This window comes from Condylostylus longicornis, unplaced genomic scaffold, assembly GCF_029603195.1.
Source record: "Condylostylus longicornis isolate FDR11 unplaced genomic scaffold, ASM2960319v2 ptg000243l, whole genome shotgun sequence".
NCBI lineage: Eukaryota > Metazoa > Arthropoda > Insecta > Diptera > Dolichopodidae > Condylostylus > Condylostylus longicornis.
The window spans coordinates 273703-299955 of record NW_026578210.1 but is presented as its reverse complement, the minus strand read 5'-3'; the positions used below and the strand labels follow the sequence as shown (position 1 = coordinate 299955).

At 31.5% G+C, this 26253-nt stretch overlaps 1 protein-coding gene across 4 annotated transcripts in view; it reads right to left on the bottom strand.

The window, feature by feature from the left end:
* LOC129616596 (zwei Ig domain protein zig-8) overlaps window positions 1-26253 on the bottom strand; it is an 83846-nt gene that overhangs the window by 11921 nt on the left and 45672 nt on the right. For all 4 annotated transcript variants that reach the window (XM_055532224.1, XM_055532226.1, XM_055532227.1 and 1 more), the window contains 2 exons: window positions 17508-17743; window positions 17232-17445 (listed from right to left, as the gene is read on the bottom strand). In XM_055532224.1, the coding sequence (XP_055388199.1) occupies window positions 17232-17445; window positions 17508-17743 (450 nt within the window). The remainder of the gene's footprint in view (window positions 1-17231; window positions 17446-17507; window positions 17744-26253) is intronic.

Genomic DNA, 26253 nt, shown 5'->3' with positions numbered 1-26253 from the left:
TTAAATACTTACCCAGTTTTGAATTTAAAATTAAGTAAAAATAGTTTTTTTAGCATTAAAAATATATTTATAGACACAATAAATGAAGAAAAGTGTGAAAAATGCTCTTGTATCATTTACAAGAGTTCAAAATACAACCGACATTATTTAGTATAACAACAAACTAATATTATTTATCCAATAGATGCAAGTAATGTTATTGTTATCCACTCATATTTTTAAGAAGAAATTTTAATATTTATTGATAATTCAGATAATACATTATTGTTACGTATATGTGAAATAATAATAGACCTACTAGTTTAACTCTCCTGTTGACACCCAAATTGGTATACTAACTTCGACCACGACCCGGGAAAGCATTAAGGTTCTTGATTTTTCGTTGGTGCAACGTTTGATTAGCTCGAGTACTGTTGTACAAGGTTTTGAAGAAAGATTCTGTCGAGCTTTTGCGCGGGTGCTCACACATCATTTTGTTTGAATTATTGACATACGCCTTTTGCTTTAAATTATTGATATCTCCAGTTGTTATAAAAAATTATTTGGGGTTTGCTATTGAAATGTATCAGAAATGTTTATGCCATAACAAACGGTAGATAATAATTTTACATTTTCATTTATTTTTGGAACATACGAACTTATTACAATATATTTGCTAAAAGCAAATCTTCGATTGAGTGCTAATTTGGTTCATACGACATAACTTTTGAATCGAGAAAATCACGCTTGAAGTTTAGAAACAATTTCCTAAAGTTTCCTAAATTTTGGTCAGCAGGTTTATTATGTTACAGTTTTAAAGGTTTGACTATAAAATTTTATTCAATTTCGACAAACGAATCGGGAGTAATAGCAAGTTAAGTAAAAAGGATCCAGTGAAATTTTGATCCATATCCACTTTTTTGGCTTAAATGTTCACCTAAAGGTTTGGATCAAAAAATTAGTGAATCAGCACATAACCGACCACAATGTGTACTGTCTAGTTAAGTGAAAGTGTTACAGTCAGTGTTCCCACTTGTTAAAAACAAAATGTATCTAATTTCGAGGAAAAAATGTATCCAAAATGTATTCAACCTCATAAAGTAGAATTTTTATACCAAGCCGTCCTATTGTTGGTTTTTTTATTTATAGTAAATTCTTTAACAAATCACATACAACTTCTATTATATTTTAAATGTGAAAGTTAAGGTCAGAAAAAACATATGCATATATGCCTTCTGTAGTTTGTTGAACTATGTGCTAAAGACAATTCACCATTAAAACGGAAAAATTTTAAAAAATAGGTACAGCCAATGCATTTTCTGTTACAACTAGCTTATTCCAAAATATTTGTGGTATGTTCTTGTCTAAATGTTCTAGATTTGAATACAGGAAGAGGCAGTACTCATTTAATAAAGCAGATTTCTTACTTTCTTCTAGTAAACTCGGAAATCTGCTTAGATAGGCCAGCAAATAACACTTTTTAAAGATAAAGCAATTTCGCGTTTTAATATAAGCAGCATTTTAACAGTTTTGTAACATTTATTTACTGTTTGAGAAATAAATGTATATCTATATTTCAGCAAAATTTTGAAATGTAGCCAATTTCGGCATTTTAGTAGATTTCAGTATCTTTGTATCCAAGCTAAATTTAAAGTAAAAAATGTATCCAAATGGATACAATTGTATCCAAGTGGGAACGCTGGTTACAGTTTCATAACGCTCGATCTTAAGGGTTAATTATGTGAATTAAGAAAAATAGTAACATTTTTTACGCATATTATTAACCATTATCTTTGAAAAAGCTTGCGGTTTTGCTAATATAAGATGCCAAATATTCAAATTTTACAAATTTCGTGAGGTGATAACCTGAGAGGGGGTGGAGGTGGAAAAAAATTTTCTTCTAATGAAATTAACTATTTATTGATGTCTGAAAGTTTTTAAAATTTCAGACTTTTACAACCTGGGATTTAGCAACCTAGACAACCGACATCAAAAATTTGGAAAAAACCGATTTTAGGTAACGGTCAATTTTAACGGCCATTTTGTTCTTTTTTGAGCCCGCTGACTTTCTGCGTTTGCAAAATTTGAAAAATGCATATGGCTCTACTGCAATAAAATGTTAAGAACTTGCATTTTTAGGGTTTTCGGGTGGTGTAACTTTTGGAGGGGGAGATAGGTAGAAATCATGTTCTACGAAAATTAGTTTTTAGTAAAGATATATGTACATATAAAATTTCAGCTTTCTTCAAGGGTGTAGAAGTTTTGTAAACAGCAGTTTTTTATAAACAAACTAATAAGCACTTTTTTTCAAAAATTTATTGGAAAAGTGCTAATAATCATCAATACACGCATAGTTAAATATATAATTATATTATTAAATTATTGGTTTGGGTATATAAGTATATATAAGGATATAAGTAAGTATATACATTAATTACATTATTAATCAATTGCTTTCTTCTTTTTAGAATGATTTTTCAATCAAAAATAGTAGTAATTGATGGTTTTTTTCTATATCTCCTGTACCATAAAAATTTTTTTAACGTTTAATATGTTAAATTAAATCCTAAGAAACTGAGAAAATTTCTGCGAAAATTTAAAAATTTCATGTAGAGCTTTTCCCTTCAACTAGGGCAAATACTGTATGTATATCTACTACATTATTCAAATTATTTTCATTTAACGAAACTATTTCAAGGATTGCATACATTTATTCCACATTTATAGAAATTAGGAAGAGCTTGCACTTTCAGGAAAATATGGTTTCCGAAATGCAAAATTTCCAAAATGTTTGTGGTTTCGCTACAGGAAGTAGATAAAAAATAGCATTTTTAGAGTTTTCAGTTGTTATAACTTTCAGAAGGGGAAAATAGATAAAAATTTTCTTCTGCGGAAATTAATTTATAGTAAAGATCTACGTAATATATCAAATATTTGCTTTCTATCTTCAAGAGCGTAGAGGTTTTTTAAATAGGTTAACGAACGTACGGACAGAGTGATACTAAAAATACAAAATGAGAAAAATTAGAAACAGGTACATAAAATAAAAAAAACAAGGCTCTTCAAAAACTGTTTGTTGGAAACGAAGTTAAGAGCAGACCGAAACCTCTCCTACAACGGTCAAGTGGGGTATTGTAGGATATCTTCTAAGGATGTGTTTTGGGGTCTTGACCCAAGCAGACTAGCAGATTTGATTTTCATGGCGGTTCTCGAACAAAATATGTAGTGCATGCCAAGGGATTTTCAACAGTATCTTCCTTGACTACATTTAGGAGCTCTTAGTTTGTTTTGTCAGAAAAGGGAATGGAAGAGCCATTTAGGGCCAATAGGGTTTCAGGCTGTTATCAAGATTTTTCTAAGAACCCTTTTCCATTTAGTAGGTCATCTGAGAGCTGAGTTACTAGAATTTAAAAATTTCAAAAAAATTCAACTATACTTGATGTTCAGCCAAATGAACAAGAGACAAAGCTAAGAAAGACATACTAAAACGAAAGAACATTGTAAAGCAACAGTAGCGATTTGTTTTAAAGTAATTTTATGAAGGTATGTGACGAAACAACAGCAGGAGTTCAATTTCCTTAAAACTTCACAATATCAAAAACAATTGTTGAATATATTTAGATATTAAAAAGAAGCGTATTTTTTTGTTTTATAAAGTATTTCAGAATATTGTGGAAAAACTTGCTAATTTTTTTTTTTTGGTCTTTCGGAAATCTTTTGGAAATCTACCAATTATCTTCCATTAATTTTATTAGCAGCTTAAAAAGCTTCTTGTTTGTTACTCTTTTTGTTCTGTAGCCTACAAAAATCTCATTTACCAACAAAAATCTAAAAAACATTTATCAGTACGTCAAAGTGTGATACAAACTAGCGATTGTTTAAAGTGTGATTCAAGTGCCCCCTTACGTCTATTAGAAAGGGACTTAGATATGATGGAATTCACTTACCAGAATAAGACAAATTAATACAATATTTCATTCAACTAATTAAGAGTAATTTTGGCTTTAAAATTAAAACCAATTAGATTATCGATGTTGTGAAAATTGCAAAACAAATAAGTTCACCTGCACGTAAAAAAATAAATGGAAGTTCATTTTCACGTAAATTAAAAAGGTCTGCGAAACCACTGACGCATCGTGGAAGCAGAATTTGATGAGTTTCAAATTAGGTATTCAAAGTTGGATTTATGTCCGGTACTTAACGAATTAACAATTAAAATAGAACAAGTAGACGATTTTCAGAGGCATTCTAAGTTTTAGGCCTCATAATTTATGAGGAAAACTTTCCGCGCTGGAAAAGGAAAATGTTGCTAGGTATTTTGGTTCGTCTGAAGGCTTTTCGCTACTCTGCTTTGGGAGTGCTTTCGAGTCTCGAACACCCTGTATATTTGATACACACTAATTACTTTTAAAACTAATATCTTCAGTAACACTTATAACATTAACTCTCCTTTTTTCAAAAGAGAAAATTTAAGTTATTAACACATTCCAATTAAAAAACAGTGATGTACTTAATTTTCTTATAGCAGTCTTCTAGTGCTGTTGTCTGTTTATTCCTGTTGGAATTTAGTATTAGTGTAAACTTATACTAGTTATAAAACTTAGATCTAGAATTTAGTATAAAATTAAACTAAATTCTGCATATCGATCTATCTTTGAAAACTTGATACAAATCAGACTTGTTAGTTTTATTAATTAATTTTGTTTGCTGTGTTAATCAATTAATTAATTTTATTATATTTTATATTCATACAATATTTCTTAAACTTAATTAACAAAATTAGTTTTTCTTTTTTTCTTATACTTGATTATAATATTTTGTTTAGTGATTTATAATATATTTATTTGTCCTAACAATTTTGAAAAATTTAATTTCAAATAAATTACAGATATTTGTCCTGCTTATTTGTTATATATGAAAACTTGCATCAGATTTTCTTCAGAAAACTAGATCAGCAAAAAAAAAAATAAATTAATAACAATGAAAAAAAAAAATTAAATATTGCAACCTTCATTAGCTTAACTATTAAATACATAAATATGCGTAATTCTATTACATGTTAATACCTATACAATAGATTGTTATTTCCTTAAAGAGGGTTTTCATCAATTTAAATTTAACCGCGGTGATGGTTTTTGTTTCATTATTATAAATATAAAAATTTGCTAAACATTTAGTATTTTGAGCATCAGTAAAATAACTATTCTAATTTTCATTATTAAGTACGCAAGGTGACAAAAAATATTTATTAATAAAATCATAATTTGTTGTATCCTCTGAAATAGCTTTAATCATCAGATTGGGAAGATTACCTATTTTAGAAAAACATTTAAGACTATTTAAAATCATATAAGACAGCAATGGTTTGATGCTAGCAATTTTATATATATATGTACATTGGAATACCTTTTACATTCATTTTCGAAATTTTTTGCAACGCAATTTCTCAAAATCTTTCTCTCAAGCACCTGTAGTCTTCCCGTAACAGTAGGAGAAATCAAGAACCATATTGGGTAGCCGTATGTCATGATAGGACGAATGAGTTGCTTATAAATTAATAACTTGCACTTAACCGATAAATCCTTATGTGTAATCAGAGGCCTCAAAGAAGAGTATGAGGTAGCCGAATTTGCAAGATCCAACCTATCAGAGAGGGGGATCAGAGATCCATCAAGCCTTAATTCCAGAGATATACTTTTTTTTGCAACATTTCGAAAACCATTTCCACTAGAATTTCTAACACATAATAGTGAAGATTTATCCAAATTTATTTTAATATTCCAATTCCGAAAATATTCAAGAATCAAATTCGTGTGTTTTTCTAGTTACTTTTGCGTTCCTCTAGTGGGCAATAACTATAGCATCATCAGCATAAAGTAAAGCAGTGAATCCCCCCCCTCATTCCAATCCAAAAAGACATGAGGAAAATCATTTAAATACAAATTAAAAAGTTTAGGACCTATTACCATACCCACAACCAACTCCAATGTTTTCTGAATTCCTACCATCTATTTTAACATATAAAGATCTATTTGTTAAAAAACTATAAATTATTTTTTTTAAAGTATTAAAACTCTTTCTGAAAACCTTTTAATTAAAAAGATAAAAATGCCACCTCGACCACCAGATTTCTTATTATTTAGCTTCAATATCCAAAGTCGCAATCCAGCAGTACTAATAAAAATAGCACTACTTCTATCATTACCATTACCGTTATTATTAAAATAAAATATTAAAATAATAAAATCATTATTGTTATTATTACTATTATTATTATTTTTATTATTATTATCATTATTACAATTATTATTATTATTATAAATATTATTATAATTATTATTATTATTATTATTATTATTATTATTATTATTGTCATTATTAGTATAATTATTGTTACGAATATTTATATTTCCATTTAAAGAATTAAATTCAGGTGAAAAAAGTTGTTCCCACTTAAAAGCATTATCATCGACAGAAAGTTGTCAACAACGTTACTCACTTCAATATTAATAGACGAAACAGAGGAATTCCTCGAACAATACAAATCACTATAGAAATTTTGAAACTCAGTAAGCTTTTCCTCTAATGAATTAATTATATGTATCTCCATCTCTTTTCAATTTAATATCCTTCGGCCCAACTGCTATTCAGTTTTTCCTATCTCATTAAATAGTGCCTCATCTAAATCATACTTGAAACTATCCCAATTAGTCTCACAAAATGATCTAAATTTCTTAGGTTCCGATAAAACCAATCGGAAGTTCCCAAATGAAACATTTATTTCAATAGCATAATGATTCGAAAATGATTACACGGTTTTTCAACAAACCGGATTATTCCAGTTATCTACAAAAGAATCTGATAAAATAAAATAATCTAAAATTGAAGGTCCATTTGGCTAAGTAACTGAAAAAGGGGATATTAGAGTCATAGAATTGTGCTCAACATTGTTATCCAACTATTTTACTAACATTTCACCATTAGGGTTTCTCGTAGTTACGAGCATTTAAATTTAACAGTCCTCCAAAAATTTAACAGTCATACCTTCTAATTATTTCAGACAACATCTTCATAGTTTCCTCAAAAATTCTAGCCTCGCACTGCGTGTCAATGTATATAACCCCGACCAAAATCGATTTGATAACATGATGGGCACCAATCATCCTGCCAACAGCTAATGTTATAGGAATCCTAAAATTAGAGGAGTCAAGTTGATAAAAATTTAAATCGGTTGAAACTGTAATTGCTCTCCCCTGGCCTAAATCATTCCTAAAAATTTTTAAATTATCCAATGTTATTCTATGTTGTTCCTAAAGATGTGTTTCTACTATTAACCCTAAACTTGACTTAATGCTATTCAATAATATTCAATCATTTAATTATGCCCTCTTACTCAAATTTCGTACAGATCCCACATTATCAGCTAATGCTTTAATTTTCTTATGAACTAGAGCCATTACCAGCTATAATTTTCATTAAAAATTGCAAGAAAGCAATCCGCCTTTCTTCTAAAGTAGTTAAATTCTTGTAAGACTTAGAAAACTAATCAACTTCTTTCAACAAAAGAATAAAAACAATTCCAAAAAGATCGTTAGAAAGACCAAATATATCATTAACAGATTGTAATCTATGTTGCCGAGATGAAGTATCCTGTTTAAACCACATGGTCATTATTTAAACCATAATTCAAAACACTTGCAAAGGACTGCGCAACCGGCCCGTCACTACATGTGGATGAAACCAAATTATAAATTTTATTTTTCCTCTTTTTATTACAACATAACATAAATTTTTTCTACTTTCCTTATAATCCTAATAATAAAGACAGCCACGATAATTAGCAGGATGTTCTCCCCTGCAATTTGTACACTTAGGTACATCCCTTTCTTTATTGAGTGGACATTCTTTAGGACCATGTCACAAAGTGCATTTTACACAACGATATTCACTACTGCAATTAATTGCAGCATGACCATAGTCCTTGCAATTCATACATTGAATAGGGCCTACAGATTTTAGCTTACCCCAATGTACAACCTGGTATAAAATGTATTTTATTTTAAGATTTTCTCAACATTTGGGGGGACTTGAACCAGGTAAATTCCTAAATCCTTATTGTTTTTCCTAGAGTTTGAAGTAAAAAACTTCAAAACCTTATGAGATTTTATATATTTTAATATTTTCCTTAATGCTTCCTCAACTTCCTGTAATGTATAAGAAATATCAATTCCTTCAAGTAAAAGGTTACTAAATTTAAGTTCATTTGGCGTAAAACTAAAACCCTCTATCTTACAATCTTTCAAATAGGCTATTTTTGTTGAAAGAACATTGCAATCATTAATAAAAAGCTTACTTTTGCCTTTTCTTAACATTATTGATCACCTTAAAATGCTCATTATTAATAATACCCGTACGAACGTATGTTCGAAGGGTATACTAAATTTGCCTTACCGTTTGTAACGCTAAGAAATAACGGTCTTAGATATAGACTCAAGTGTATGTTTTTGATCAGCGTCGAATTCTGAGTTGATTTAGCTTTGTCTGTCCGTCCGTCCGTCCTTCCCAACGATAACTCAAAAATTAATTGAGCTAAGTTCATAAAATGTTCACAAATGATTAATTGTAGTAAGTGCCAGAACCCTATTTAAATTGGATATGATCGGGGTACCGGTTCGGGCAGCTGCCGTACAACTTCAAAATTTATTTGGCTCTATCTTAGAAACTATAAAAGCTGTGGTATTGAAATTTCACAAAAACGAATATATTAATAGGACCAATATGTCTCATAAAAGTCGTTGAAATTACTTGGCTTCTTCTGGTACCTGCCATACAACTTCAAAAGTTATTTGGCTATATTTTATAAACTATAAAAGCTATGGTATTGAAATTTCACATAAGTGAATATATTAGTAGGGCCAATATGTTTTTTTAAAAGTCGTTGAAATTGCTTGGCTCCTTCTGGCAGCTATCGTATAACTTCAAAAGTTATTTGGCTGTATCTCAGAAACTATAAAAGCTATAATATTGATATTTCACACAAGCGAATAGACTAGTAGGGCCGATTTGCTTGATAAAATTCGTTAAAATTTTCTTGGCTCTTTCTGGTAGCTGCCGTACATGTAGTACACTTCAATAGTAGTTTGGCACACACAGTATTATGAAAAACACAGTACTGAAATTTTGCATAAATTAATATGGTACTACGGCAACTTAAAGTCATTGTCTGTCCCATAGTCAGTTATGGCTTATTTTTTCCCGCATAGGTTAACAAATTCGTACGGGTATCACAGAGTTGACAAGGTCAACTCTATTTTTTCTCGTTTTTATATTTGAATTAACAAATTGTATTTCCTTTTTTAAATTATTGTTTGATATAATAATAGAAAGACAAAATTTCTTACGTTTAACATTACTTTTTAAAATAGAATTTGTCTCTTTATCTTTTGTTGCCTGGTTTTTCCTTTCTTGATTGAAATTTGTTGCTTCATTTACTTCGAAAACATCATAGTTCATCAAAATATTCGTTCATCTGTTGTCATTAACCAAATCATTTGTTAAATCTGGCAAATCATTTCTCCTTCTCTTGGGTCCAAGTTGAGAATTTCTTCTAATTGGTATCCGAGACCAACCTAATTCCATTGTTAATTTATTATTACCCATGGGTGCTCCCTTAACTATATTATTATCAACACTGTTAAAAAGTATTTTTAACCTCAAAATAACAAATTAATAAAACACGTGTTGAGTTTTTATAGCTATGTATATGATTAAAAGTTATTCTCTCAAAAATAATTGTCAAACTCAAAACCAATGATTTTTACTATTTAACTTTTGATTTTGAATAAAAGCTGATTTTAAATTCGATATTTATTACTTGAATAATAATTATTATATAATTATTTACATATTCTATCCCAATATTACTTATACAATAACATTAAAACAAAATACACAAGTATATTACGTTCAAAAATTACAATATTTTTGATAATTAAAATATTAATGAAATATTATTACAGTTTTATATGCACAAGTTATAGGCGTCCGCACTGGTTGAATTCTCTCCATCAACTCTTTAAATGGATTAAAATATGTTATTTTAAATGTATTAAAATAACATCGAGATGTAAAATTTTTACACAAAATTATGATACGGCAATCCCCTATGTATATTCTGGTATATTTTGTTCATTACAGACCGCATTGCATACAATAAAGGAGGTTATGTGATGGCAACAAATTTTGCATATCGAGTTTTCGATGGGAATGCAATTATCCATAGTAGGGAAGCGTAAATGAACTTTTTTTAAAGATTTATCGGTCAGTCTGTCTGTGGACGTGTACGCGTGTATCTCAAGTTTATCTGAACCGACTCTTATGAAATTTTATATCTGAGTTTGTTTTGGGTATGTCACGAATTGATGAACTTTTGAGAAATATCAGGCCTTGAAAACAGGACTTTTTTGCGGGCCAATTTTACGTTTTTGCCTATATAAAGAGCAATAATCAACCAATATCCTTGAAATTTAATATTTAAATTTGGAGTATTAAAACAATGAACATATACATTTTTTGGAAAAGTCAGGTCTAGGTAAAATGAGGGCCGATTTTACATTTTTTACTATATCTGCGGAACGGATAGATGGAATTTTTTGAAATTTGATATTTGTGCTCTGGTTATTATCGAAGCTAACTCGTTGCAAATTTACATTTTTCTAGGTATGTTAACTGAAAACTTACTAACGCCCAAAAAATTTGAAAAAATGTAAAGTTTAAAAGGCATTTCTATAACCTTCTGTAACACATACACATAACTGACAATATATATTGCGGTCAGTTATATGCTGACCACATCAGATTTTTATTCTTGTTGTCGTAGACGCGGTAAATAAGAGTGGCACAAAATTTGAGGTGATAGCCGATATGAAAATCATCACGTGTGCCTTTTCTCTAAAACTTTTCACGAGACTTGATATTAAATTTTTCTTACCTCGATAGCCCAAGGTTTTCTAGGTAAAATATATAGACGAAATACAAAATTGACAGTTAGTAGTTACAAAAATAATTAATTTTTTAAAGCAAAAGTTTTCGAAGTCGTGAAGTACTTTAAAAAGCTAAAAAAAAATTACATGCGTTTTATTTTAATATTGTACTTTATACAAAATTTCTTTGAAATCCTATGGGAAATTGTAAGTGGTTCAACAAATCGCTAGCTTTTGCTTTAAAACTTTTTTTGTTTCGTTCAATCTTCAATTTTGTTTTTGACATCAAGTCAACTGTTAGCTGATTTTTAGAATAAAATAAAGTTTAATACAAACGAAAAGGGTAAAAGTAACATTAACGCTGTCACTTTTTGTTCACATTAAAAGTAACATTAACGCTGTCACTTCTTTCAGAAACACAAGCACTTGAACTCTACAATTATTACCATTTTGCACTTTTACCAACCGCATTTTGTATACAACAAGGTAGGTCATGTGATGGCATCAAATTGTGAATGACGAGTTTTCGGTGGCAGCACTCTTCTCCATATTAGGGAAGCGTAAATAAAGTACTTTTAGAAAGTCTGTAGATCTGTCAGAACTGGATCTGGTTTGAATGCCGGTTTGTCGGTTTATCAGTTTGATTTTGATAAAATTTTATATATGAGTTTATCTCAACTCTATGAGGGGTTGATCAACCTTTGGGATGTATCACGCTTTGGAAACTGAACTTTCAAATGGGCCTGTTTTATATTTTTGATCATTTTGCAGAAAATATATAACAGAATTACTTAAAATTTCATATGTAAGACTCATTCGACCGTATGCAAGACCTCCTAACTTTTGTAAGAAATCAGGTGTCAGCAACTCGAAGCTTACTGCGGGCCAAATATACATTTTTGCGTATGTAGTGAAAAATAATCAACCAATTTCATTTAAATTTAATATTTAAAGTCGAGGCATTAAAACAAAGAATCTGCAAATTTTTGGGAAGATCAGTGCTCGGAAACTGAGCCGGGGGCCGATTTAAAATTTTTACTCTACTAAAGGCCGAATTCAAATTTTTCTATGTACTCGTATGTTAACTAAAAGCTTATTATTGTCCTTAAATTATAAAGAAGTGTATGAAGCGCATTTTTAATAATCTGAACAATATGCAGTGCGGTCCGTTATGTGGTGACCATATAAAATTTTTTTAGCTAATTTTACCCCAAAAATTTCGTCATTAAAAGTTAAAAAAATTTTATATGATCCAAGAGATACAGCAAAAGAACTATTTATATTTAAAAATTTTGAAGGTTTTAATAAAACCGTAAACTCCAACATTTAAATTTTTCAAATTCTATTATTATCATAATAATTGTTAATAAATTTTAAATAATGATAATTAATTTAAATTATTATTAATTGGATTATCAGTTGTTATAGGAAAAAACAGAAATTTTCATTTAAAAATTAGCCGAAAAAATAATAAACATGAAATATCAAAAAAGTAAACTAAAACAATTTTTAACTTTTTATAATTTTAGTAGTTTTTTAATTAACAGCTAAATTCTCCTTCAGAACATTCTGTGTGGTTCTTTATTTAGAAAAGAAATAACATCTTTACTGACGCAAAGTGTGCATCGGCCACCAGCTACCTCAGTGCAAAAATCTGGCTGTATCCGGGAATTTCAGGCTGGGGGTGGATTATCAAAAGGAGCAGGTTACCGGCAAATGGTACATGAGCCAGAATAAGTTGGCATATTATCGCCGCTGCAGCGAAGCGGTATGACAATACTAATGAGCTCCAAGTAAAGAAAGCCCAATAAAGAAAATTAAAATAAATAAAATTAAACTTTGAGCCGCTAAGTCGTACCCAAAAATTAAATTTTAATATTTAAGTTTAAGTTATTCAAATACCACTACAAAAAAGTTATATTAGAGTGCTGTTAGATGTGTAAAACGACGGTTCCCAAAATGTTAAGCAAAGGTATTTACGTTTATGTTTGGATGCGGGGGAAGTAAATAATCTTACTATTAAGGACGCGTATCCACTCCCGCATATTAAATCGGTATATTAAATCTGTCAAATTCCTTTGGAAGAAAATTCTCGTAATTTAACGTGTTTTACTATTCCTAACCGACTTTTGTATAGATATTTTGTTATTCCTTTCGGTTTTTGTAATGTACCCCAGGCTTTATGCAGATTTCAGACGCTGGTAGATGTGACACGTCGGTTAAGGATTGCCAGTTTAACAATAAATGTCGAGAAAAGCAAATTTTGTCTGTCCGAAGTCAAGTATCTAGGTTACATTGTCGGGAAGAGAACGTTAAGCCCTTATCTGGATAAGGTTCCGCCGATTGCGGAATATCCATTGCCGAGGACGGTTAAATAATTTCGTTGTTTCTTGGACATGATCGGCTGGCAACGTAGGTTTGCTTCGAACTTTGCATCATTGACCGATCTTTTGACTAATCTGTTAAGAAGTCTATTTTATTCCACTGGAATGATGACGCTCAGTATGCCTTTGATACGTTGAAAAATCTTTTATCGTCTGTTTCTGTTTTGGGTAACCCAGATTATTCGAAAACCTTTTTGATCCAGTATAATGCGAGTCAATTAGGAGTAGGCGCAGTGCTGGCGTGGTTGATTGACGAAAATTTTGTGGTACCTGTTGCATGTTTCTCCCTGAAGAATCACGTAAAGGACTACGAATTGTTGCGCAAATTGGGAATGCTTAGAGGATGGGATGTTGAGTTCAGTACGATGAATGGGTTGCAATTAATTCGGGCTTAGATCTTGAAAAATAAAAAAATCACGTTTTGCGGTCAAGGTTGCCAAAGTTTGCGATGGGTAACATGTTATCTCGACGTAACTATGTTCTGAGTGACTCGAGTTAAAAGTATTGCGCTAAATTTGCGCCAGCCCTTATTAAGGCTAACGTTCTGGCGATGCGTAGAAGTTGCATGTAAGAGCTGCCGGATGAAGAGACTCATAGGATATGTACCATGTTATCTTGAAATTTCAAATCCCCATCCCTAACAATAATTTTAATTACATAACTTAAGTTTGTGGTTATATTTTATACCTCTTTTTCTTACACGAATTATATTTTTTTCGCTCAAAATAATTTTGTTTATGGTATATGCAACCTATGTATGTATGTGCACATAGCCTTATTCATACATATTCATAGAAAGCAAAAAAAAAATATGTATAGTCGCGCATCGGATGATTTGTATTTTATTTTTTTTATTTCAATTTAAAATATTCTAATCGCCATTTTGTGCTAACCCTTGTATGTCATATACTATCATTCTAATGTGAATTATAGCTGTGTGTATAATCATATGACAATGAATTGTATGAAATATTATGCGGAATCTGTGCTGGATGTCTTATCATGTAATTTTTTCTTCTTGACATGATCTGATTTATTGTTTTTGGTATTTCTATTAGAATTTTGAAATCGAAATTTCTAATTTATACATCATAAGATTGTACAGTTATGAATTTGGGGGGATTTTTTTGTTTTGTATATGTGATTTTTAGAACTTTTTCTTGATTTGGAAGAAGCTTGGTTAGTTAGTGAAGAGATTTTGAAAAAAGTACACGCGTTCGAGAAAGAAAAGAAAAAAGAAAGAAAAAAAAGGGAGAAAAAGAAAGGAACAGCAATTAGCCTAAAAATCAGGAGTGGCTTATTCCTGTAGGGCTCACGCCGTAAAACATGAGAGACCTTATGGGGAGAGTCCGATCCCTTGGGGCCAGCCTCATCATCACCTTCAAGTTGGCGGAAAAGTTCGAAATTAACCTGATTTGGATTCCGTGACACAGGAGAATGCAAGGAAACATAAAGCAAATGAGCTCGCGAGGCATGGGACGACTTTTGGGGGACTTTGGGATGCCTCTGATTGCATACAGGCTGCTGCTGCGCAACGCGGCAGTTCAGCAAGCCAATCGTAGATGGGCGAACGGAACCACGTGCAACACAACCAGAGAACTGTGGCCAAGACTGTTCACACCAGTAATCTGATATCTCTCAGCCGGAGAGACATTGGATCTGTAATAGGGATCATAACGAGCCATTGTTTTATTTGCGACCACGCCAGAATATGGGCTGACCTGCGAGCGATTTCTGTAAGAGTTGCCATGACAAGGAGGAGGTGGCCTACCTTCTTTGCTCATTTGGTTTTGGCTGAGAGAAGGCGGAGATTCCTTGGGTCATTTCTATATTTGCGGATTACGGATCTGGCAAATGTAAAAGCTAGGGGTCTTAGGTTTCTAAAAGGCTCGGGCTGGTTTTCGCGAGGACGGGGGATTTTGTGGATCCGGCGGTATCGCAACGGACTTTACTGCCCCCCTATGTGTACCTTGCGGTAACCGCGTCGACATAACCTAAAATAACTAACATTAACTTAATTTAAATTATATAATAATAAACGTATGAATACATTTTTAACTGTACCTAATTCCTATAAATAAGAAATAAAAATTTGGAAAAGGAGCAAAAATTTTTTTTTGCTGAAATTTACATAATAAAGAAAAATCCTTGCAATTTTTATAAAATTCACATAGACTTAATACCAAAAATTAATTTGTTCGAAATTCTCCTGTAAAAAAAATTGTAATTTTGAAAATAAAATAAAGTCAGAAAAAAAAAATAGTAAAAATAAATAGAAAAAAATAAAATTTCAAAAGAATTCCATAGTAAATATTCAAAAACGGGAAAATTCATAATTTAAGAAAAATAATTAACATAAAAATGAGAACAGTATAAAAGAATTATAAATAATATTTAAATAATAACTAATTATAACCACTTAAATTAAATTTCATTAAAATAATAATACTAGTGAATAGTAAATTACACAATAATAAAATATAAATTTTAATTTTAATAATTAACATAGAATATTTCATTATTTAATATACATGTATATGTATATGTAGTATAAAGTGCTATAATAAAAAAATCTGATGTGGTCAGCACATAAAAGACCGCATTGTGTATTGTCTAGTTAAGTGGAAGTGTTACGGAATATTATAAAAATGTCTGTTAAATACTTCTTTCCAATTTTTAGGTCCTTAGTAAGCTTATAATTAACATACCTAGAAAAATGTAAATTTGGCTCTTAGTAGAGTTTCGATTTGTGCTACCCGAATTCCCTGAAATGCTCGCCAGTTAGTTTCGGTAACAACCAGAACTCGAATATCAAATTTCAAAAAAATTCCATCAATTCGTTCCTGATCTGCGGGCCGATTTTACATTTTTCACTATATCTACGGAACGAATTGATGGAATTTCCTGAAGTTTGATATTTAAATTCTGATTGTAACCGAAGCCAACTGGAGAGCATTTCAGGGAATTTGGGGTGTCTGAAATTTAGAGGTTTTCGAGTACAGTTTAGCAGTCTCAATACCACCTGAGACTCATGGAAGGATAAGGCTTGGGACAATGGTGATTCGCCACCCTGTCGGCATAGTGATGTACTGTGTGGTGCACCCTGTTTCAATTTTTCACGTTCTAGTTCACTTCAGGGTGTCCTAGGGAAAATCAATTTTTATTTTTTTTTGCAGTCGCACTAGTTTTTTTATTTATTTTACATCTACATACGTGGCTATTGATGGTCACTTGCTACTTCTAATTGACCTACCCCAGGCTGAAGCTCCGGGACACAGCCAGATGCACACTGGAGTAGCTGGTGGCCGATGCCCCAACCAATTGCGGATGCCATGTCAGATCGTCCTCAACATCAGCACGTAAGTAGTTCATAAGAATCGGTAGTATCATCTTTTGTTTTAACAAAAACCAAAGTGAACGAGATTTAAATCGATTTAAGAAGGCAAAATTATAATCCATAAATTTAAAAAGAAAAAGGAATATTGTCTCGAATCAAGTTTCGAAACCAGCAATACAAGTTTGAAAAAGCAGTTTTTGCGTTATATGAAAATAACTTTAACGTTCGAACTTTTAAACTAGCTCATTTATGCAAAACAACGGTCCTGTGGATATAGTTAATAGTGCCCATTAGTTCTCATAATTGCATTTGGTTATTACTTATATTATAATACATTACGAAATGCGAAATGTGCTACAGATCATTTAAACGAATAAAAACTTTAATTTTCAAGTGCATAATATGTATGTTGATACTAGCACATTTGAAAATATACTTGTGCTCAACTGACACATTTTTTTCCAAATATGTTTTTTAATTTATGAAACAAAAAATATATAAATTTTTATTATTTATAACATTAAATATTAAGAATTAAAAATATATTACCAATTATATGTAGATTAATTAATAAAATAAGAGGAGGGTGAGACGAAACTTGGCATTCATATTCTCCTTCATCCTCTCTACTTATATATTTTATATTTAATTTCCAGTCATTCGGATCCAAAAATTCAATAGAATATTTTGTATCGCTACTGTAGACGTGCTTTCCGATAGTTAAAAGTGCTAAATCATCTCCTTTTCTTCTCATCCAAGAGACCTATAAAATTTTCAAAATCCATTTAAAACTTTTTCTGTTTATAACTGTCATATACGACTTACTGTTTTCCCTTGCAAGTCGTTGACTCTGCAATGCAAATCCACATGTGTCCCAATTTGCGCGCTGACATTCATGTTCGTATAAAAGTCGGCAAAAAAAGGAAACGGTTCATGCACAGTTGTGCTTTCCGTCAGCAAGCCATCTTCGTTTTCCGGTATCTCTGTGAAAGGTGAGGAGAAGTCCTCCCAAAAATTTTTTGGGAACGAATCGAATGGGTCTCCAGCTTTTGGACGTTTCACTGAAAATAATTTTCAAAATAGTGTGAGTGTTAGTATTAAGTCTGCACCATTTGGCTAAAACGTTACTTAAACTTTTTTTTTCAAATGATACAAAATTTAATTAAGGAAAAAGTCAAATATTTGTCGACCCTACTGTATGCAATAGGATAGGTTATGTGATGGCACCAAATTTTAGATGTCCACTTTTCGGTGGGAGCGTGCTTTTCCATAGTAGGAAAGCGTAAATAAACTAAGAGATGAGTATAGCATTCTCAAGAAATCGGACCTATACACTTTGTGTTACTAATTACGTAAAAGTAATATCAAAAAAAACATGTATAAAATTTTTGTATAAAAATCATATGAACTGTTTATAAATAAAAAACACCAATAAAAAAAGAAAAAGTTATAATTATACACATTTTTGTACTTGTAACAATATTACCAAAAACAAAAATTAGTTCTATTTTAATGAGGGCGAATTAGCAAAATGCCTGGTGAAATTCAAATAAATTTGGTACACGATACAACTGAGATGGATTATACCAGCATGAAAGAAGTTGAAATTGTCCAACCAAGTAATGTCATGAGCAAAATCCCGACAAATATTGCCGCTAATGAAATTCAAAATAGTATTCACATCCACGAGTAGAAACTATTATGTATGAGATGTAGAAATTGTTTATCTTAAAAAACAATAAAAATAAATTTAGATGTCTAATGTATCTCTTACATTTAAAACTTTCTAATAAAAGACTATAATGAAAAACAATGTATCATATGCACATATGATGAAAAAAAATTACGGAGAAACTAGCTGTGAAAAAATTTTAAAAATCCTAAAAAGTTTGTAAACAGAAACAATTATTTTTGAAAAAGTGATACGCCTTGTCGTAAAAAATCAATTAATGAAAACAAAATTGTCCCTATCTTTATAATTGGTACAACAGCCGGTAACAGAATGGCTGAAAATAAGGACAATTGATCATGAAATTGTATACTGAGAAAAAATTTTAAGAGCACCAATACTTCAATGTACCAAATGTCAACGTTTTTACCACACCGCGTCAAATTGCAGTATGGATTTCCGCTTTAAAAAATGCGTAGCTATTCTCCTGGAGAATGTACAATAAAACAAAAATAATGTAAAAAAACAAAAATGATTACAAATAAAGTTGGGTCAGACCAATAATTTGTATTGTAACACTTTTCCCTTCAACAAGTGAAAATTCTGCTTTTAAATAAAGTCTATGTACACCTATCACACTATTGAAATTATTTTCATTCATACACAAAACTATTTCTAGGATTGCATATATTTAGGATGAACGATTTATGCAGTCTTTGAAATAAAGCAAAAATTAATATAAAGTGGGGTTAACATAATGCTCGATTTTAAGGGTTAATTGTGTTATTTTAGAAAAACAATTATATTTTTTAATGTCATGGAATTTACCGTTAGATTTTTGCGTTTATAGGAATTTGAAAAAGCTTGCGGTTTGTTATGGGCTAGGTATAAGCACTTAACATTTTTTTTCTTCGCAAAACTAATTTTTTTTTATGGGAAAAATTTAACTTCAAGATGGAAGGAAATTTTTCATACATGCATATAAGTTTTAATTTTACATAAATTGCTCTATTCTAGGTAGCAATAACGCAATTTAAAATTCCCATCCCTAATAATTATTTCAATAATACAACTTAAAACAGTGGTCAGATTTTATACCTCTTTTTCTATAAGAATTACTTTTTTTTTGCTTTAACATAATAATTTTGTATGCGTGCATATAGCCTATGTATATGTATACACATTGTTATTCATAAACATACCTATTCATAGCAAAAAAAAAAAAAAAAAAAAGTGTACAGTCGTACATCGCATGATTTGCATGTTTACGCATAAATATACTTGTACCTTATTGGTATTTGTAATTTTTTTTATTGTTCCTTTTCGTTCTATTCTCTTCTCATACGCATAATGCAAATTGTTGTTGTAGTTTTTTTTCATTTCAATTTGAAATATTCTAATTCTTTGCTAACCCTTATATGGCATATACTATTCTAATGTGAATTATAGGTGTGTGCATGATCATGTTGGTGTTACATAGGAACAAATTGTATTAAATATTAGGTAGAATCCTGTTTAGGGTTAAATGTCATAACATGCAAATTTTTTTTTGTGTCATGATCTGATTTATTGTTATTGGTTTATTTCTATTAGGAATATTTTTTTCTTCGGAATCGAAATTTCCAGTAAAATATCATACGATCTTACCGTTAGGAATTTTGGAGTTTTTATGTATGTATGAGTAGTGGAATTTTTTTTCTTTTCTTGATGTTGAATTGGTTTGAAAAATAGGTCAGTAAAAATTTAGCAGTTGATAGGAAAATTTATAATAAGAAAAATATAAATTTATAAATAAGTGTTCAAAGTGATTTTTGTGAGCGCTTTCAAATAATTTTTAAATTTTAATATCTAAATTAAAGTGAAGAAAAATTAAAAATTTCGAAATAGCCAGGAATAGAAAAACGAATCGCTTTTTTTTCGAAAAATAATAGAAAAGCTATAGATGCGGTTTTAAAGAATTAAAAATAATTAAATAAATAATCTTAAAAATAAAATAAAAAAAAAAAAAGAAAGAAACGCCTTTAGTACAAACTTTTAAAATTGTTATAAAACTTGCAAACATTTTAAAATAAATCAAAAATATAGGAATAATAAAAATAATCAGATTTTAAAATAGAATTAAGAAATATCAAACAATGGAATTTTTAGTAAAAATTTCATTGTTTCCGGATATATGAATTCAATTTCGCATTAATATAAAAAAAAAAAAAAAGAAAAAAATATTAAAATAATAAACTTCTATAATAGAAATATGAAACATTTAATTTAATGATAATTAAATATTTAATAATTGAATTTTAAATCAAAGTGTCAACACTAGTGAATTCTGTGATACTAGTGCGACAAAATAAACTTCAGGAAATTAAAATCTAAATTATTTTTAAAAATATTAAAAGAACAAACTGAGATCTGATTATCAAAAAAAATTATAATGTTAAAAAAAATACAAAAAAAAAAAAAAAAGGAACAGTCATAAATTTTAAATAGTAACTAAAAGTAAAAATTGCATTTCTTAAATTTCAAAGCATTAAAATTAATAGATAATAATAATATATATATACAATCAAATAAATTTGTAAAGAATATATAAGATATATATATATGTGTTATGTATATATATATATAAAAGAAAATTATCAATTAGGAAAAAGCCTGACACGTTTTTTTGTTAATACACGTATATCTAAATAACACACACATATGTAATATGACGGAAGGAACCCCCCCCCGATCATGGAGTCCCGAGGAACCCCGAGCACGTGAGTACTGGGCCCAGTCCTTCGTTTTTTTTTATTAGATTAAGTTGTTTTTTTTTGTATCTTAGGAAAAAAAAAAATTTTTTTTATAAAATACCTAGTTTGTAAATTAACATGTAATTTGAATAACATATACTTAGATCCATAATGAAATATTCCAACTATGCAAGAAAAATCTTAGTATAGATTTTAATACTTGGAGGTACATGATAAGAGATTGAAAACTTAATAAAATCTAATAATATCTGTAATTATTTGTTCTTTATTTTTTTTATGTACTTCCAACTTTAAAATGAAAATTTAATTTTATTTTAATGTTATAATTTACAATGTTAAAACAATGTTTTAAAATTCGAATTATTTAGAAAAAAAAGGTTTAAAACGATATAAATTTTAATATTAAGATTTTTCTGCAGCTAAAAATATAAAAAAATTACCAAATGTTAAGAAAATTTGTACAAAATTTTTTCTTTATTATTAACGATATTTTTTTTTTAAATTAAATTGCAAATTTTTTTTTTACATAAATTTTATGCAAAAGAAAAAAAAAAACAGAACAAAATTTGAATTTGAAATAAAAATTGAATAGAACTCAAAGTATATGTATGTATATATATTCAAAAGTGTTTCTTTCTTTTTTAATACTATCAATGGCCATAGAATTTAGAAATTGTATGTAAAATTTGATACATGATGATGGAGTGGTAATTCCTTTCCCCTTTAGGGTGTTCAAAATTTAGGGGTTTTTTCGAGCAAAGTTTGGGAGTCTCAACAACATCTGAGACTCATGGAAGGGTAGGGCTCGGGACAGTGGTGATTCGTCACCCTGTCAGCACAGTGGTGTACAGTGTGGTGCACCCTATCACAACGCTTCACGTTCTGGTTCACTACAAGGTGTGCCAGTTTAATCCAACCTCACTATTTTTTGCAATCGCATTAATTTTTTTGTATTTTTTTTTTCAACGTGTGCATAATTTTTTTTTCTATTTATGCTACGTAGCCATTGGTGGTAACCGGCTACTTCTATTAAACCCACCCCAGGCTGAAGCTCCGGGACACAGCCAGATGCACACTGGAGTAGCTGGTGGCCGATGCCCCAACCAGTGGCGGATTTGCCAGGTCGTCCCCTCAACATCAACTATAATAGTTTCGTAACAGAAAATGGCGCCCAACGTGGGGCCCCGAAACTGAGGCACCCAACGTGGGGCCCCCGAAACTGAGGCTTCTAACAACACCGCGAGGACTCAGGGGGGCATCCAAAAATAATTTTTTTTTGTCCCGTGATTGCGTATTATTTTTTTTTTTTTGGCTTGAACACCTTGTCTTGTATTCTTTTTGAAATGTGATTTTTTTTTGTTCATTTACTTGTAGCTGGAATTACTGTTGCAGATCTGGCTATATGCTGTTCTGGCAGGCCGCGCAAAGAACATGAACACCCTGTGTGAAAATTTTTTTTAGGTTTCTTTTTGTAGAGTCGATTCGGATAGTTCTATTTTGATTACTAGGAATTACTGTTGAAAATTAACTATATGCAGATTTTACAGACCAGGATCGTGATAGATTTATTTTAGCTAGAATGGAAGTTTTCTACAAATAATTTCAAATTGGATACTGTACTTCGCTACTCGTTCTGGAGTACGTGTCTGCTTTAGCTGGAATTACTGTTGCAGATCTGACTATATGCTGTTCTGGCAGACCGCGGGCCGATACGTATTTGCAGTTCGTGTTGCGAGTGCAATTTGGTTGTGAACCGTTGTGAACTCAATTTTGTGGAGTGTTGTTAGGGAAAGTGTGTCTCTGCACTGTCATTCATTGTGCATAATTGTATGAATGTTTTTTTTGAAATCCTTGAAAATTAGGACACCCATATTGGGAATGTGAATATTTATCAAACAATTTTATCTTTTTATTCTCTTTTCATATCATCTTGATTATATCTTTTGCTGGCAATCTTTCCTTTGTATTGTCAGATTATTTTTTTTGTTCTTTATATTATCTTGATCGGATCTGATAATCTTTCCTTTGTATTGTCAGATTCAAATTGAATTTTGTTACCTTGCGCGTGTACACTCTATTGTTGTATACGCTTACTTACCTTTACCTTTATTTACTTAGTTTGATTTGTACTTCGTGCAACCGATACTTGGTGTTGCCCGGTATAATTTTTTTGTTTGTCAACTGCTTTTGAAGTTGAAATTATTTCTGAAGCACCCTGTATAATTTTTTTTTTGAATTGTTATTGATTTTGTTTGAGAAGTGAATACAAATCTGGTATTGCTTCATATATATTATTGTTTGTTATTATTAATTATTATTAATTGTATTATTATTATTTGAACTACTTTAATTGCCTGGGTTTTTATCCAGGATTATTGAATTTACCTAGATTATTTTTGAGACACTCTGCATAATTTTTTTTTCTTAAGGAGTGAATATCAATATATTATTACCTTATATTTAATATTACTACATTATTATTAGTAATTATTATTAATTGAATTATTGAAGGTTGAAATTATATTTAAATTTATTGAATTTATTTCTAGTTTTTGTTTGAGTACTTTAATATTTCTTCCTTAGTAGAAGGAAATTTCGAATTATAAATCTAATTTTTTTTTGGTTCCGAATTGGGAACCTAAATACATAATTTTTTTTTCAGGTGTAACTTGGGGGTATTATACGACTTGTAATACTTTCCCATATTTCCTTTTGTTATATTAGTTAAGCAAATTAGACTTTAAAGTTAAGCCTTAGTTTTTGGTTCAGCTTTGCGACCTAAAGTATAACACGTATTCTTTATTTTAATTTTATTTGGTGGGTTTTTGCTTTGTTCTAAGCGTTCATTAGTGTAATCATGCCACTTCGTCACAGTGGTGATAATATACCAACTTATGCTGGCTCGTGCACGATTTGCCGCGAAAGCATTGAGTTGAACTCGGGTGCTCTGAAAACCGCGTGCAACCACGTGTACCATCGTAACTGTTTGCTGACGTGGCTCAAGCGTAACTCTACGTGTCCGCAATGTAGGGCAGTGTGTAACAGTAAAGATTGCTCGGCTCTAGCTGTGGGGGCTAATACCCGTTCGCGTGCACAATCTCGAGCGAATGCTTCCTCGGAAAATTTGGCGCAGGGGACCAGTGCTGCTCCTGTTGATGTGTCTAATGGTAATCCTGGCGCTAGTCATTCGGAATCTGTACCTGGAACGAGTGTGGATGCTGGCCTGTCGGGTGGTGCTCCTGCTGTAGATGACGATAGCCGAATTAGGAACCTTGTATCTGCTGTTGTAACGGCACGTCAGGCTACGTTGACCGAAAATTTGGAAGGCCTGGAGGCGCGTATTTCGCAAATTATTCAGGATAATTTGGCGTCCCACTTACGCGACATCACCGCTCGACTTCGTGATTTAGAAACTACGAGTCGGGAGGTGCCAGTTCCACAGGTTAATCCTCAAGATATTGATTGGCCGCGTGAGGGTCCAACGTTTCACACTCATGACCGTGGTGGAAATACAAGTTTTTCGCGTTTTGGAGATTTTCGGCCTAGCGATAGTACTCTATCTTCGGGTAGTAGCAAGATTTCAGGACTTATTTCTGGTTGGGATATTAAATTTGAGGGAACCGCACGACTTTCAGTAGAAAATTTTATTTACCGTGTTGAAAGTCAAGTGGTCGATACGCTCGGTGGTAATTTTAACGCGTTGTGTGAAGACGCTCAGATTTTATTCGCTGGAGGCGCTAAGGATTGGTACTGGCGTTATCGCCGTACTGTCGCGCGCGTTACGTGGCCCAGTCTTTGTCAAGCTCTGCGTACACATTATGGTGGTTGTTATTCTGATGCGGACCTGAGAGAAGCAATGCGTGCTCGGAAGCAAGGTGCGTCCGAATCTTTTGATGATTATCGCGATGCAGTTCTTAAGATCTCTGAGAACTTACAGGACCCTTTGCCGGAATCTGAGCTGGTTGAGATATTGCGCCGTGGTCTTAGGCCGCGTGTTCGTCAACAATTGTTATATGTACCCATCCATACTTTAGCCCAACTTCGTTCGTCTTGTCTAAAAGGGGAGAAACTTTTAAAGGAGATTGCTGGCTCTAGTTCTATCGCGTTTGGCCATTCGAGGTCGCAACCCAATCCTAGTGGGAGACATATTAGTGAGGTTGAGGGGAGCGACATTGGCGGTGACGTTTCGATACCGGTCTTGCAGCCTACTGTTGAGGCTTTGAGGGACTCTGGATCCAAATTGGTATGTTGGAACTGTCGATTGGAGGGGCATAGTTACCACGATTGTTTGGCCGATAGGAAAGTATTTTGTTTCGGATGCGGTCTTCCTAACGTGTATAAACCTAATTGTCCAAAGTGTAGGCCGGGAAACTTGCGAGCTCCCGAGGGGACAAAATAATACCCTCGGCCGAATTAGAACCACCGATTCCAGTCCCCGATCCTCCGTCCTTGATTTTGCCAAGTATTTCTTCTTATAAACCTATTTTAAAACCTATTATTCCGTACGAAGAAAGGTTGAAATCGTATGAAAAGAAAAGGGCTGAAATTTTTAAATATCTAAACGAAATCCATTTTACTCATAATTTCAAACGTTCGTCCGTCCGAATTCGTAATTTTTGGAATAAGGTCATATCTTTTCGTAAAAGTATTTGCTCGTCTATATGTGCTTTGACTCGTAACAAATCTGATATGCGACCCTACGCTGAGGTGAGCATATTGGATAAAACATATCTAGGTCTCTTGGATTCTGGCGCACAAGTTTCGTGTATAGGGGGCGATCTTGCAAAAGAGATTCGTAATAATGACAACTTCGTCGCTCGTAAAACTTCCGTTAGAACCGCCGATGGACGTAAGCAGATAGTATTTGGTACTTTTAAACTTTCAGTAACTTTTAAGGAAAAGTCTGAACTAATTGAATTTTATATTGTCCCTAGTTTAACGCAAAATTTGATTTTAGGTATCGATTTTTGGTCTAAATTTCAACTTGCACCTCATCTCATTTCACAAATTGATAATCCTGTGTCAGTTTCTTCGGAGATTGATCCAAATATGCATACTCTTTCTTTTGTTCAACGACGCCGCTTGGAAGCTGTGAAGGGCTTGTTCCCATCGTATAATATTGAGGGCTTATTGAAAACGTCTTTAATGG